General features: G+C 37.2%; 1 protein-coding gene across 1 annotated transcript in view; it reads right to left on the minus strand.

The window, feature by feature from the left end:
- Nucleotides 1-17,757, minus strand: part of plxnd1 (plexin D1) — a 150,697-nt gene that overhangs the window by 120,087 nt on the left and 12,853 nt on the right. Inside the window, exons 3-4 of the mRNA XM_055165785.1 lie at nt 13,921-14,052; nt 12,403-12,503 (exon numbers count right to left, since the gene is read on the minus strand). Coding sequence (XP_055021760.1) covers nt 12,403-12,503; nt 13,921-14,052 — 233 coding nt within the window. The remainder of the gene's footprint in view (nt 1-12,402; nt 12,504-13,920; nt 14,053-17,757) is intronic.

Below are 17,757 nucleotides of genomic sequence, written 5' to 3' on the forward strand. Positions count from 1 at the left end.
ACATTAATTACAAAACACAAACAAACAGACACAAACAAAAACATGTCTTAATATTTCAACATTTCTAATGAGATAGATGGGCTTGTCTGCATTTTTGTAGCGCATTCCGCAACACACAGATCAGGCAACCCTAAAAAATCTCTTTCGACCCACCTGAGGGTCACAACACAGTCCTTGGGATACAATGATCTACAGCACACCTGTTTTTATTATTGCTTAAACATGCACTGTATAACTTTTCTGCTTGGGGATGTTGTTGCTTTGTCTGGAATTTCCCAGCATTAAATGTATCCATCTTGCATTTTCTCAATAACAAGGGTTTTTAATGACCTAAAAGCTTTCATTCTTACTGTGAATGGGCTCACCTCTTTACAGATCTGACATGTAACTTGACCCTGTGGTGTAACCTGCTATCTCCGTGGAGATAAATAAGTGTAATGCCATACTGTGAAACATTCCAGGCAATATCTCCACAAAGAGAAGCAGGTGACAAACCATCCACCAGAAAAAAAATCACATTGCATTATTAAAAATACCTGACAAAACATTTTTACTGTGATTGGACTTGCCTTTCTTCAGATCTGACTTCGAACCTCTCTCCATGGAGATACTGTATGTATGTTTAATGCCATATTGTGTAGCATTCTAGGCAAAGCAATGGCATCTGCATAGAGGCAGCAGGTGGAGGACTCTCCAACAGAAAAGCCACACCTTTAATACCAGGTGTTGTATATTCAGTGACTATTTGGTCTCTTGCACCGGCATGTTGTTGTAAATTTGACAAGAGTCTCAGACATGCCTATTCAGCAAAAACAGCCTATTTCCTGGGAAAGTTTGCTCTGAGACATTGTGGGGGAAGATTGTCTATTATCAGCAATGCCTTCCCTTGAACAAGAACATCTAATATACAGTAATTGCTTGTCAATGGTGCTGCTTGTAACTATCAAGAGCTGCTCCAACTCAGCACCAGCGCTGCACTGAGAATACCAAGCCTTAAGGTCAACATGTCACCCCTTTGTGTGGAAAGAAAACACAAATTTACAACGCCCTACCGTTTTAATTTTGGTTGGAATTTGCACTGCCAGGTTTCACGGTCGGCTGCCCGGAGATTTATGAGGTGATGCTTGCGTTCACATAATGCGTTCAGGTTTTGCTTTTTAAAATGGCTCAACACTAGGGACAACTTGACACTGGGTCACACTCGCAGCTATGGCAACCTGCCCCAGGCGAAGATCAGGGGCTAGTTACAGGCAGCCGAGTGAGGAAAACCAACAATAACAAAAACAGTTTCTGTGTGTGGCATTGACTGGAGGACACATAAGAGTACAGCAGTGTGCCTATCTGTGAGTCTAATAAGGTCTAGGGCAGAGGCAGTGTGTGTGAGGGGGAAAGAGAGGGAGAGAGACGGGGCATTCAACAAGCAAGGTGGCCCTGGAAGTGACTTGTGCCTCACTAATGAACTTGACTGTTTGGCAGGAAGCGCAGTTCATCTGTGAGAGGACAGAGTGACCTCCGACTGAGGAGAACTCAAATAGACCCCCTCTAACAATGTCCCATACAAAGAGCACAGTTTATACCCCACCTCATGCCTATGGAGGAGTTCAAAACTGACTTATTCAAAAAATACTATTCATATTCAATAAATGTATACGTATACAAGAGAAGAGACATGTTTTATGTACTAGCACTGTCAAAAGTATTGAAACTCAGATACTAATCGATATTAAAACTAGTATCGAATCTAGATATTGATTTTATAAGATAACGATACTAAAAAAATCAGATTCACAGGACAGAAATTAACCTTGGTTTGGAATTATCTTAAGCTATACAAGTATTACACCATATAGACGAGTATCCACTTCATTATGTCTCCAAAACCAAAATGAAAAAAACTGATAATAATTAGTTTTTGATTTTGTATTTAAATGAATAATAGAAAAAACAGATTACAGTCTTTTCCCATTTCCAATCAGTCCTGGTTTAGTCCTGGTTCAGTTCTGGTTTAGTCCTGGTTTAGTCCTGGTTTAGGACTGAGACCGGGATCAGACCAGGACCAGGACAAGGACTGAGACCAGGACTGAAATCGGGACCAGACCAGGATTGCAGGACCAGGACTGCAACCGGTTTAGACCTGGTTTAGGCCTGGTTTAGTCCTGTTTTACTCCTAGTTCACAAAATCGAAAAATTAAAAAACTAATTGTTATCCATTTTTTAAATTTGTTTTTTGGAGACAAATAATGAAGAAAATTTCATTTTCTTATTTTTGGTTTTATTTTGAAAAACTAATGAATGATACACAGATTCAGGAACCATGTTAATTTCATCCTATCACCAATTACTGTTCTGTAAATATGTACGCATATTTGTAAATGTATTTTTTATTCATTGCTCATTTCTAACTGCTAATATGAGTGGGTGGGGCCAATCTCAAACTGAATTGGGGCTCTGATGAACTTGACGCTCTGTGCATCTGCTGCCCTATGAAAAGGACAAAGTGACCTCAGAGCGCGCCCAACCCAAATAGACCCCATTTACCACTGTCCCGCGCAAAGACACCACCTCATCACTTTTACACTAAAAAAACTCCTTTATCCTCGTGTCCTCCCCCCTCCCCCGCTCCCCCCTCACCACATGCCCGCTAGTGTTTGTGCAAAATGTATGTGCAGAGTCCAGACGCTGAGTCCCTGTGGCATTGAGGGACAGAAAGGGGCTGTGAGGTCAGATGCTCCACTAAAAATAACCCATGGAGTGGCTCTGCTGCTAGCTACATAACCCCCTATCGCGAACACACTCCCAAGCACTAACAACTCACCAACTTAGCAGCAGCAGAGGGGGAAAGGCTCTGTGGTTAGAGCCCCATCAGCCACTAACACGTCCTCATCAGATTCATGCTAATTCGACCAGCAATTTGCCACTTCTAGTCTCAAGTAATCACTTCTACTTCCTCCCAAAATGAGGAAAAAACATGCAGTGTATAAAACTAAATGCATGCAATCAGGGGTGGACTTATGTGGTTAGATACGCTGAGGGTGTGTTCACATTGTCCTGGTTTGGTCCTAATTTAAGCCCAGTTTAGATCCTTGGCATAGATTTAGCTGAGTCCTGTTCTAGGTCAGAATTTGGTTTTTGGTTTAGTCCCAGTTAGGGCTGGGCTGGTGATTGAAGACAATGTCTGTAAAGTACTTTTGAAGATATGAAAAATTTAAAATCAAATATGTAATTTGTACTGAAAAGAAATGATAGAAGTTGAAAATAGAAAAAAAAAAGTGACTTCAAAATTGTCTGATACAGTTAACACAACAAAATACAAACACTTAACACTGTTTTAATATCATCTGAATATCGATATCAGAATACTCAAAAAATTATTGAGATGTGAATTTTTGTCAATATCGTCTAACACTATAGTCCCCAATAGCCATAATTTTGATGTGGTGCTTAATTGCTTCATTGTGGTAATTGCTTTTTTGTTTTGACTTCTGTGTTGAGGTCACTTACGAATTTGTGATGCTTTGCTGAGAGATACTCTAGAAGGAGATCTAAATGAGTGTCTTGTATGGAGTCGAACACATGTGGCTGCCTCCGTGTTTCTGATTTACAGACAGAAAGGAGACGACACAGGTTCAGCCTGTACCAGCTCTGTAATTGGGGTCAGTAAAAAGCCAAGAAAGAAACATACCATGCTGTGTGACAAGAATAGCCAAAGTGCTGTGCTGGCCGTTTCTTCAAAATATACATGTTATGAAACTGAAGTACCACCAAAATCATTTCCCAAAACCAAAAATCCAGTCATTGTACCATTCTCGCAAACATAGCTAGATTATTTTTGGGCAGAAGTAGATAGCTGCAACTTTTTTGATAAGAATTTGCGATTATGTTTGGAATAGAGATAGTCTGATAATTTGGTTGACAATATTTGCCCTTTTTAGCATATCAGCTATCAGCCATAAATCTCCAGCAGAGGCCGATATTTTATTTGGCCAAACCGGCAGTCTAAATATACATGAAAAAGCTTTGTTTGAACACTTTGGTCCAAAGAGGGTACTGCAAAAAATGTGACTAGACTGGACTCTACACAGTTTATAATAAAAGAAGGCTGAGTTTGTTCAAAATTTTAGCTTGATAATTCGGGAAAAATGACCTTAATTGGGTCCACATGTCGGCCCAAAAATATCGGCAGATGTCGTTGGTTCTTCTAAACAATCAGTATCAACCATAAAAAATGCAAATTGGTTGATCAATAGTTTGGAATGTATATTTTAAACTCACTTAGAGGCATTAATATTCTAGAGAAGAGTGGAATATGAAGTGCTAAATATAACAATTGTTTCAGAACTTGCAGGTAGTTTTTGGTAACGTTTCTGGTTGCAGGTCCACCACTTGTTAGTGTCTATGAAGATATACTTTAAAAAATTTATTAATATATAAGTAAAAGTACAAATACAGAGGCACAAAGTCATTCAAGTAAAAGTGAAAGTATCAGAGGCAAAAATCTATTTAAATAAAAGTATTGACGTATCCACTCAAACATGTACTTTATGAGTAAAAAGTAAAAGTCCTTCACATAGATTCTGATAGTGTTGTTAAAGTATTAAATGTGGTCAACAGTGTTAATACGAATCCATTTCTTAATTTTTCTCATTAATTTAGTGCTTTTATTTTTGTTTTTTGTTTGCAAGGTTTGAGTTTGCTAGCATTGAAATTGCAATTTGATTTTGAATATTCTTACAAGGCTGGGCATAAAAAATACCACCATAACACCAACGATTTACAGTGCCGACCCCTAAAAGAGAGGGAGCAGCCAAAAGGTTTAGTACCAGAACATTTTAATAGCTTTAATGGCAGTAATAAAATGAGATAATGAGATTAATTTTATTGAGAAGTGCGGTGGGACTTAAAGAATTAATGTAAGAGTGAAAGGCTGTCTGTGTTTACGTCTGGCTGTGTGTATGGTTATCTGCATCTGCATTTCAGCACCCAAGACCCAAGGATGCTAAATAGAAAGGAGGGGAGATGCCATACTTCTTCTTATAAGTCTTTTCAACAAAAAAAAAAATCTATTTACGCCTTCAAGTCCACTACAGATTTGATCTTGAACAGCTCATAGATAAAGCCTGATATAAGCTCAAAAACCCACTTCCTGAAAACAACATCTGAAAAGAAACCTTGAGATATGAATCAACAAACAGCGGATGAGGAGTAACAATACTGTCCAAACGACTCTTTTGGTCCCACACTGCAAACCGTAGCTCTAACTTCAATATCAAAGATGACACATATCCCATATATAATTTCACTTTTTCCTTGTACTTGTCAGACGTTGCCTTTTTAACCATTGTGATCAAGCACAATAGCCTCATTTCGGATTCACAAGACTTTTCACGGTATCTTAAAATGTCACGATCACCCATTTTCCTTGCACAGTTTTTTAAGTCATTTCAAACAAGCTCTTAAAATAAACAGAGTTAACATATATGCAGCTAAATTATGAATTGAGAAGGCGCACCACCTCTTCATGTGTTGGAGGGTAGAAAGATTTCAGCCAGCGATAAACAGCAGAATAACGTACTGCCAAGATACAGGGAAACAGACTGGGAGATGAGACAGTTTGTAAAAGGAAAGATTTTTTCATTTTTCATTTTTCATTTTTTACATGATTTTTAGAAGTACTAAAAAGTAGCAAGTTAAATGAATTAAAGGTGCGCTGTGTAGCTTTTCTGGTGGAGGGTTCATCTGTTTGTTTCATAATGATATCATAGCTTTGCTTGGGATGCTTCACAGTATGGCATTAAACAAATATATCTTATATTTATTCATTTACAGGTGTTTTTATTTCTCAAAACTACTGCAAAGACTTGTATTCTTACTGTGAGCAGACATCTCCACAGATCTGACCTGCAACTGGGTCTAGTGTTGTGGTTTGCTTGTTTCCACAAAGACAGTTAAAGTAAATGGCCACTGTAGAACATTACATGAAAAACACAAGAACATCTACCCTTTACCAGAAAAGTTGCATAATGTACCTTTAATACTAGGGGTGTGCAAAAATATCAAAATATTGATATATCGTATTGTTTATTGTGATGATACAGCATCATTATCATGGGCTGCTGTATCAATATATTGTTAAGAGGATTCTTTTGGTGTATTTTACTAAATTATTTTGTTACAGTGCTACAGTTTTGTTGTTTGTTTAGTGGAAGAAAATTTGTTTATGTGACTCATTTGACATTTTCACTGTTTTGAGGATTAAAATGTTGGTGTTTCATATTCACTTTGCAGAAGAAGTGGTTTAACAAAGACTTTTAGTATCACAGCCATGATTTAGCTTTTATTTTGATTGAACCGTATCGAATCGATTTGAAATATATTGTATTGAATTGAAAGTTCACTTTATCGAGGTATGCATCGTATCGTAGCCGATGTATTGAGGTATGTAACATATCAGTAACTCCTTAATAATACCCAGCCTTATTTAATAGTAAGTAAAATAAACAATAGTGGTAGTAGCAAAAGTATGTAGCAGCTCTTAAACTGAAGACTTTTTTTGACTTATTAACCTGATAAGAATTCATGATAATTTTCAAATATTGCAGTAATACTTGTACATTACAGTTAAGTTTTTCCTCATGTTTGATCTTTATTTGTAGTGACAGGCACAAGGAAACACAGCATGTATGAAAAAGCAGCACATGATGTCTAATCTGATTCAAATAAAGATCTTTTCTTCTGTTGGTGTGTGGTTGTTTTGATGAGTTAAAGCATGATGATGGTGATCACAGGCTCAAACCTTTCATCTAGTTTACAGCTCCATTAGAGTGAAGGGGAGAGAAATTGCACCAATTGCAGGTGTACAAAAGGAAGTAATGGTGTTTCAGGAATGTTCTATTCAATACATTCTTTCATTTATATACTATTTATATATTTTAAATTATGTACTGGGGCAAAAGACTATAACAAAACAGCTTTAAGAATCTGTCAATAACCAAAATCAACTAGTACCAGTGTGAAGACTAAGAACAGCATTTATTTCCTTTAAAGCAAAAATAAAACAAGACAAAATTGATTCCAATACGTTATGTAGATGTTATTTATCTGTACAAATAAAAGTTCAAATATTGTGAGACTTTTTAAGCCTGTAAATAGTCTTATTACATCATTGTATGTTCAATTAGGATATGAGATGAACTGATATTTGGAGGCCAATATCCCATCCAGCAATAATTTTCAGTTTCAGTGCATCCCTAATAATGGTTGAATTAAGAAACTACTGAGCAGGGGAAGCCCGTTGGCTATGGGTTTTTATCTAATCCACATCAAATATATTACAGGGACTTTATTGTTATTATGAATGAACACTACTGTACACTGTTCCTGTCAATACAATTAATCAAAAAGTGATCAGAGGCTACTGCAGTCATTCATCTTCTCTCAGACAACAATACCGGCTCCTCTCACAAACAGACTTGCTCTTATGCCAAGAACAAGGGAGACATCAGACTAAAGCATAACATAACCCAGACCCCCGTAGAGACATTAGTGGTTTACAGATTCACCCACACACTCCCCCCTCTCTCTGTCCGGTCAGTATGCATTTTGAGACCCAGCGGCTACTCCATGACCAGCCCCACACACATGACATCAGTGGGAGAGAGAGAGAGACAGCTTAGTGACACAGAGACTTACCGAGTTTGACATTTCATCGTCAAAAGAGGCAGTGTGCACTCTCCCCTCCCACAGCCGCCATCACAATCACAGCTCTTTGTACAAGCATAGAGAGGACGACAAGGGCACCAGGGGGGAGGAGGGAAGGGCCACAGAGACATACACAGACAGATCACCAAAGTCTCAAAGCCGAAGCAAAAAAGATGGGGGTAAGACATGGGAGGGGCGAAAAAGGGGCAGCGAGCGAGAGAAAGGAGGGGGTGTTTGGCATCTGTTTTGCACTCTGGAAAAATGTGTGTTTTTATGTGACGTCATGTTATTGTACAGGTCCAGCATGTGAGATTTAGTAGGCAACAGGTAAATATGAAACATTAGAAATGCAGTTCAATACATCAAGCTGGATTATCTCACTTGTATTATCCCAGACTGGATCAAGGACCAAGAAGCTATGACCGCTGATGATAGCAAGTCATTACAAGAGCAGACTCACTCAAATTATTATGGAAATATGTTCACTATGGCTGTGTTACTGACCATATTCAGCTCCATCCACTTTTGCCTTTAAATGCTCCAAACCACATTTTCTTTGTGGGTGAAGGGATCCCATTCATTTCAATGGAGAATTGGAGATAGCTTTTTAAGAAAGGAGGATAGTATTTTAAGAAAAAAATTTAATTGCTATTTTTCTGGCAGATATTACAATTTCGATTTCATCCACAATTTTTTCAAATCAAGTTTCAGTGCACATGAACAATTGCAAACATCACAGAAACTTACATCATACCAGTCCTGCACCATGATTTGATGCTGGACCATAAAGCCCAGTTTATGCAGACAGTAATGGCTGTGATTGGTCCTCTTTATCACCGCTCTACATACATTTCCTGTACTCTTTCCTGTACTCCACTTTCCTTTCTTTCAATTTACACTGAATAATGAATGGGTTCAATGCAGCTTTGCGCACATTTGTTTATGTTTTACAGAAATGAAACTTAAAACCACATGGCTCATTTGTATAAACTATAAGTGTTAAAAAAAAACAGCTCGCTCCTTGTGCCCTGATGCAGTCAGCTTCTGTCAGACTAAAGGACATGACTCAGGGGAATATGTGTGTTCTTTCTGTGACATAGAATACGCTGATGATGGTGAGTCTGTTCTGTGTTTCTATCGCGTTGGAGATGGTTCATGTTAAACTTTATATGAACGCCAGTTTTAAATCATTGCCTCCTCGCGTTGTGGTGGCGAATTACTTCGCGGCGCATAGACCTCAGCTCAGACGAATAAATCAAAAACGATGGCGACAAAGCGACAGAGGCAGTGTGCGTTGAGTCGATGCAGAACTATACTTTGCCCTTAAATTGGGATTTATGAGCAAAGGAAAAAAAAGTGGCTTTGACGCTCCCAAAATTGCGTTGTCTGAAATCACTATTTTCAGTCCAAAATGATAGATCGTTCAGCCCTAATTTGAGACAAGTTTTGCCCCTAAAATATCATATAAAGTAGGATGATTTGTGTAAAATGTTCAATGTTCATGTGAACCAACAAGTCAACACTGCACTGACTCTCTGTGAGGCTTTAAAACAGCTTTGCAGTCCACAAAGATAAACCCTACGCAAAATAATACAACCCGAATGATGATGGGAGCAGCAATAAGATGAATATTATTGATATTTTGCATTCCAGAGGTGTGTGATGCTCTGTCTGAAGCTCTGTTACTTAAGTTAGACTTTAATCTGAGCTTTATTTTAAAAAACAATCTGACTAGAAAGATTTGAATTAGTTGGAACTACAACAGGTGAAGTGATGTGTGTTGTTAAACAAGTCTCTCACACATTAAATTAAAAGTCACAAGCTAACAGTTTTTTTCTGGTAGTCACTCTCACCTTTTTGTTGAAAATCAAACAGCTAAATAGGACCATGAATGCTCGTATTAACCACAGGATCCTGAAATGTGTTGTTTAAATTTAAGTTTTATATTTTTTTGTGACTTTTCTAACACGTATCAACCTTTGTTTCCTAAGTGGACATTGTCTCACCATATTAACTGCTAAACATTTCACCATAGACACCCCCAGCATGGGGGAAAGTACCTGGAAAGTACCTAGGAGCGGGTCTTTTTCTTTCTGAAATAAGTAGATGATACACTTCACTGTGATTGGTTAAATCCAGCTGTCAGTCCCTCATAGTTTAGAGCCTGTGTTTGTGGAGACAGCTGCATTAAATAGAATATTGCCACAGGGATGAGATCATTATTCAGATGCTGCACGACCCTGGTATAACTTCACATTTTTCTTATTAGAGACATGTTGTTTACAGCAAACTTAGATCTTGTTTGGCGATTGGCAACTCAACTGAACTATCAGCAGATCAGACAAAACCATAGTGAGTGAATCCATGTTTAGATGTTGATGATAACTATATATATTTGTATTGTTCCGACTACATCAAATGCTTCTTCTGTATTTATGCTACCACTGTCACTAGAAAGACAGTCCGAAGTCTCAGAGCTACTGAAAGAGAGGGTGAGACAGAGAAGAGAATCACATGGGTAAAAAAGTGCAGTGAGGCGAGAAAGGGAGTAGGATAAAGAAATGACAGATAGATAAATATGACAAGGATAGCCCACACACATACACTCACGCACACTCACACGCACATAAACGCACACACACAGACACACAGTCATCAGTTTCTCTCTTGCCGCTTTGAATGGCCTCTGGCAATGCAGGGGCCTCTCTAGCTCAACATGAAATCCAACTACTATCTCAGCCTGATCTGTTTTAATCACGAGCAAGCAAGCGTCCAGCCATACCGGGGCCTATTAGTCAAACAAACAAACAAACTACAGCCCAAAAAAGAAGGAGCCAGATTGCCAAGCCACAGTGAGTGAGTGCGAGAGCCAGCAACATTAATCAAAGCTCTTGTAACACTTCAGCCAAGTCACTCCTCGCCTGTCAGTCTCAATACGAGTACTGAAGGATGGGCAAAAACAATGGTGTCACTATGGGCTCAAGGCAAATGTAAAGACAATTTATTTCACTACTTCTAACCCAAAACGCTGTCTAGTTGGCGTGTGTTTTTCTCTGCCAAGAGTCATTGGGCTTGGCATCATAAAGATTTAGAAAGAACCCAAAAACAAGCCTCATTGGTTTTACAGATCTAAAGTATACAACTCTAAATCATATTTTATTGCAGTTTCAAGACGTGCAGTAATCACCCACAGTGAAATTCTTAAATACTGAGGAATACATCATAATCAAAACTACTTTTACTCTGCTTATCCACAGGTTTCAGAGTGATGAACAAAAATACAGTTACCATAGTGATAAACAATTTAAAGCAAAATATTATATGTGTTGAATGATGGAAAAGTCCTAAAATGTTGCAGATAATAGTAAGTTGAAAACCATGAATAATACTGCTGCTACTTTACGAAACATGTACTTAAAACCACAACATTTCACATTTTGCAACAAAGGTGAAGAGTTTTAACTAAATTTCCAAATGTTTGTATATTTCAAGCAGTGCTGATAAGAATTTGATAAAAGCTGTATTTCTAAATTAGTTAAGCAGTTCTTATTTCAGTCTTCTCTCTAATGCTAAATGTAGGGCTGTAGGGCTTTAGTCGTTTAGTTGCTTGATTGGTCGATGGTGTCAGTGAACCGAATTTTTTTATTGACTAATAATTTTATTTAAATTATAAGCAATTATGTGACAACAGCAGAAAGGAGAAGGACATGAAAATAGGCAATAAGTTTCCAGAGCTTTTGCCCCCTCTCCCTACTCAGGTAATCAATCAGCACGACATGACTTTAGTCGACCAAGAATTAGTTTAGTTTAGGCTACAGCCATAGTTACATGTGTGTCAAATGTGTACAGAATATTGTAATACTGCAACTGCAACTTTATTTATAACACATTTTAAAAACAACACAGGTTAACCAAAGCGTTACAGAACATAATAAAAACATGAATTCTAATGGCAGTGTTTTGGCATTTGTATCACTATTTTTTTTTTTTTTTTTTTTTTTTTTTTTTTTTTACTTGTACATCTTCATTTATATACAGGGATCCCACTCTTTTTCACTGACAAAATTTCAAAGAATGAGAACTTCACACATCAATTACTAGAGATGGGGCGTCGGAGGAGAGGGAGCAGACCAAGAACATAGAGAAAAATCCTGCACACCATCTTACTTGCAAATTGTGAGATTTATTAGGACCAACCGTGCAACGTTTCAGTACTAGGCCTTCATCAGGCAAACAGGGAAGGTGAAGGCCTACTGCCAAAATGTTGCATGGTTCTCTATATTCTTGCACTGAGAAAATTTCAAAATTTTTCCATGACTTTTCCATGGCCTAAAGTGAATTTTCCATGACTTTACAGCACCCTACATATGTAGAATTGATCATACTTTTAGGGCTAAATATGAAATGTTTCCACCCTTTCCACTCACCTTATGGTTTGGTATTATAGTTTCTTAACATTCAGAATAATGTCAGTGTATTTATTGTCGTCTCTTTTAAACAAAAGGCACAGACGTTCATAAATAATCATAACAGCCTAATGATAACTTAACAGAACTGTAGTTGCATGAAAGAGATACTAAAATTCCATACCTTTTCCAAAACTTTCATTTGACTAAGTCTAAGCCTAACAAAAATGTGAATTAGATATTCTCCCAGAATTTCTCTACAGAACAATCAATACACAAACACACATGCGGAGCTTACCTGTTTTCCAGAGTGCACCAGCCACAGTGGGCATCTCCAGCTCCTAAACAGTCACCACAGCTCTTCCACTGGTCACACTGCGCCACCTTCACCCTCAGCATCTGCACAAAACAAAACAAAATCAGCGAATGTACTCTTTTTCTTGAAATGATTTTTGGAGAAATCTGTTTAATGTGTGTTTAAATAGATTTTGTGTTATTTTTGATCATGCTTCGGACATCACCAAAAATAATTTAAAAACTTATTTCAATAGCATCACAATATGTACAGTAAATATGACCAAAACCAATCCATTTATTAGCAGTCCCAAGAGTATATGTTGGGGCCACTCAGGGAGGGCATCTGGCATAAATATATGAACTTCATATAAGAGGCAGATAATTTGCAGTGACACCAGCACAGAAAAGTCAAAGCAAAATTACAACACTGGCAATTTTAAATGTCATGATAAATACTTCCTACAGATAAATAATGAGCGTGTACCACTGTCCCAGATCTACAGATTAAACTGTAAGCAATAAAAGTGCAATTGTGTCTGATTTAAAGGCCACATGAAAGCTTGCATTCACAGCTTCTGTTAGAGAGAAAACAGCTATTTAGTTTTGTGGTCGCCTGCATAGAACCGATTCATGCACAGAGAAAAAGAGCTAGACGTAAAACTGCATCTTATCACAAGCATGACCTATACCAAACAATAAACAGAACTTATGCAACAATGGTTCAAAGAAGTGTCACAGTACTAAAATTTCAGAGTTGATTTCGATACTAAGGAATAGGGGTGTGACAGTTACCAAAATATTGTGATATCGTATCGTCAAAAGTCTCTCAATAATATCGTGGGCCATCACAATATATCGAATTACAAGTCTCTTTGCTTAAATTCATAGCTGGTGCAGCAATAGCTAAAAAAGCTGAGGGAACTACATCAACCATGATCCTTTGCTCTGTCTTAGTGCAAACTACATGAAGAAATAACAGTTCTAAGCACTTTTAAGGCTTAGTTATTTGGATTAAGTCTTCCTATTAAGAGGAAAAAGTAGCATATTCACAACTTTGTTAGCCTCCACAAAATATCGCAATAAATATCGTACTGTGAGATGTATATCACGAAAATATCGTACCAAGAGATTGCGATATCTTTACATCCCTACTAAGGAAGTGGCTCAAGCCTCAATACTAATATCACAATGACAATAAAAGATAAAAATAGATGATTTGATCCAGATTTTTTTATTTTTTTTTTATTGATACTTACAAATGAACATCCAGTTTGTACACTATACACACAACACACTACACTATAACACTATACTACACTATACTACTACTATACAGACAAAAACTTGACTCTTTTGTCTGTGTTTGTTTAAGCCTGTTTTGAATCTAGTGACTTGACCACCTGAGTAATTTAATAGCATGTTTTCACAGTGAATCATCTCTCCAGTGGGTGTCCATAAATATTAATCATACGACCGTAAAAGGAGAATAAGCATGCAAAGACAGGGACTGCATTCTTACATGGTTCGATGTCATGACATAGAGGAAGTTTCTGTCAGTGGGGTCAAAGGTCATGATGTGGTGAACCGACTCGAGCGCAGGGAGCTTCAGAGTCCACTGATTGACCAAAGTCAGGTTCGGCAGCAGAGTCAGCTGTGAAAATAGAAAAACAAAGTGTGCCATGGTTAGGATTGCAGAACTGTGCTGTTACCTCAAAACAATATTACACACAAATATACCACAGACATATACAGTAACTATAACCCTAAAGTAGGAGTTCTTCCTCTGTTATGTACAGTATTGTTAATGAACATAAGCTGAAGTAACTAAGTCATGAGTCAAGTTATTTATTCACACCTCTACAACTCAAATCTTATCATAGAAGTTTTAGAAATATAACAAAAACTTCCACATAAGTACAAAGAAAAAGTAACCACGATAAATATTGACCCCAAATATTACTGTTCCAACTTATACAATATATTCTTCTTAAACTCTGCATGTTTTACTTTACAGAGTCAAATTATTTGAGGAGAAATTACTATTTACATTTCACCACTGATATACTGGAGCCATTAACAATGTCTGAATTATCAAGTCCAGTCACCAATTTCTTGCTTCATCTTTCAACAAAGAGTGCTCAAATATGAAAAGTTTCTCAACAGTAGGGAATGGAAAAGGGACTTTTCAGTGCTATAGGGATATTCCATGCAATCATCAAAAGAATATTTAATACAATGATTTGAACAAAACAGCGTTTTTTATAATGCATTAAGAGACAACCTTATGTCAATGGGGGATTGGCAACTGGTAGAGCTTTACTATAGGCAAGGCAATTGTATTTATAAAGAACAATTCATGTGCAAGCAACCCAAAATGCAATAGAGAAAATACTAGAGAGACCATTCAATTTCATCAGATTTTATTGCTTTTGAAAAATAACCTAAAATATTAGTAACAATAATAACATCTCCCCAGGACCCAGTTTCTTATAATGTGGATCGGTAACATTCATAGATTCTTCTATAATTCAACCTTGTCAAATCTAAAATAGATTTGAGAAGAGCTTTTGTTCAAGCTCTGTGTCTAATCTGGTTCAGTCGAGCAGTCATTTATCTGCACCGCGGCGTCTTACTCCGCATTTTCACATAGAGACAGACACAGAAACACACAACAAAATACAAACTGGTAGTGCTGACTGGGACTTCCTGTCACGCACACTGCAAACAAAGCTCCTATTTCTGAGATTTGTCTGGTTTCCCTTCAAACAGGACTTAAGGAGAACAGATAAACTTGTGATAGTAATTGCAGCTGTATTAGTTGTAAAGATCAGTATTACTGGACCTCCAACACCTGGTCTTATATCTTAGATTTACTCCTGGTATTTATGGTGGTTAGGACAATGTTTCGCAATTGAATCGAAATAGCAAAGGCTGCAATTATTTAGAATGGTGTCTGCAATGTTTCCTGTCTGTCTTTATGAAAAAAAATAAATACTGCAAACTCTTTAGTCAAGAAATGAATTACTTGAGCAGTTCATATCTCAAATGTTAATGTTTTAATGTGTTTTTATGTGTTTAAATTGTGCACTCTGAACAGGATCTTAGTTTTTTGTATCACTAATGCAATACGTAACTGTCTGTAAATTTGCAATCCTTTTTTGACTGCTCCAGTCTGTCTCGCTTCATCCTTGGTTTAGTCTGCTTTAGACTCAGTTTGGTCCTGCTTTTATCTCATTTATGTTCAGGAAATTAATACTGAAAGCAATTTTAAGTTGTTTGAATAAGACAATATAAAATAAAACTGAAATTGTGATGGGTTAATATGATTTTCTTTTCTTTTGCATTGTCCAGCCTCATAGTTCCATCATAGTTTAAACCTGGTTTACTTCTGGTTTAGACCTTGAGTGATCCTTAAAGTACAGGTTTAATCCCAGTTTAGTCCTGGATTGGTCTAGCACTGGTTAAATCCTAGTTTAATCCCTGTTGTGTGGTGTATGAGAATACAAATAACATGCTATTCCCCCAAACAGACAAGCACACACAGACCCACACCCTGGCTGTGTATAATGCTGACAGGGACTTCCTGTCAGGCGCCCTGGAGCTCACAATGCTCTTATTTTTATTATTTGTCTGGTTTCCCTTCAATGGAGACTTTAGAGGAGCAGACAGGCTGACCATCTGTTTACAAGCCCGGACACTGTCTCTTCCCCATCACCTCAACGACACAATCCCACCACATGCACACACACACGCACGCACACACACACACGAGAGACAGGCATGTTTGTTCAACCAGGGCAAATGCAAGGCTGAGTAAACCATTGACTTCACTTATCTCACTCCAGGAACCACTCTCCATTTTAAAACACCTGCTTAAACTAAGCACACACACACACACGCTTGGGTTTTATAGCATCTGTTTTTACACTAAACAAATGAAGCGTGATCTCTGAGCTCCGTAGCTACATGGATATGTCAGAGATGCTGGAGGTGTACCAGACAGGTATAACATTATGGCCACCTGGCTAATCTGCAAATCGCATTTATTTGTACATAATTAATTACACATAGGTCTTCTATCAAGTAAAAATAGACTTAATTTCTTCAGCAATCTGGTCAACATTTTGAAAGAAGGCTATACTACTGACTACAACAGCCATTTCCAAAATCAGATGTGTTGCAAAGATCACACAGAGCCCCCCCTAATAATATTTTCCACTACATATAAAAGAATATGTAATATAATGTAATGTTTCACCTTAAATATACATGATAAAATACAAATATAAACAAATATAAACAAATATCTTAAGCAAAGTTGTTTTAAAATGTTTCTTTCTTGCTTCTAATTTTATTATATTTTCTTGAAAGCGTTTGGGGACCCCCTGTAATGCTTTGGGAACCAGACTATCACAAAAGAGCCACAATTTAGGATATATATTCTGATCACAATTGGAAACTTCAAAGTCATTTTGCCTGCTTCTAATATAGGGTGACCTGACCTTCTTTTGGTGGTCCAGTACAGTCCTTTAGGCCTCTGTCCCTTGCCCCACTTATTTAGAGAACGCCCCATTTTTCCATTGGTGTCACAGAAATTCAATAAAAAGTGAGATTTACATAGAAGAAAATATAGACACTTTATTGATCCCAAGGGAAATTCAAAACAACTATCTATATATCTATATCTATATCTATCTATCTATCTATCTATATATATATATATATATATATATATACACACACACACACACACACACACACACACACAATATATATATATATATATATATATATATATATAGATATAGATAGATAGATAGATAGATAGATAGATAGATAGATAGATATATAGATATATATAGATTATAGATAGTTTTTACAACTGTAATATGCAGGCATTACTATTCCAGTTTATTTTTATGTTAAGATTGATGAACACAGAAAATGTTGCTTCTGCAGTTATTATCATCCCTCTACGTTCCAACAACATCCAACAACTTTTTTACAGTTTGACCTTATTCTATGTTTATACGTGTAACTTTTACAGTGTGCTTTCAAATCACCTGTCTACTATCCCAACACACGCACCTGTGTTTGTGTACAAGGTGTTGGGAGGAGGTGGGAGCAGGTCAGAGGGGTGTCACGAGTTGTCCCATGAACACCTGCTTTGGTGATAGGTTTATCTAACTCATTTCTGTTGTTTGGATCTGAAAGAGCCTATTTAAAAGCGCTGAACTGCAGTACGCTGAATGAGTGAGCATGTTTGGAGCTGTACTTGCTCTAATGAAAACATCTACCCAAACATAAAGGTGTGGTACAAAAGAAAGAATGAACAGAGAGATTAAAAGGCTGATAC

Source organism: Boleophthalmus pectinirostris, unplaced genomic scaffold (genome assembly GCF_026225935.1).
Source record: "Boleophthalmus pectinirostris isolate CB_2022bp ecotype Guang Dong unplaced genomic scaffold, ASM2622593v1 HiC_scaffold_8, whole genome shotgun sequence".
NCBI lineage: Eukaryota > Metazoa > Chordata > Actinopteri > Gobiiformes > Gobiidae > Boleophthalmus > Boleophthalmus pectinirostris.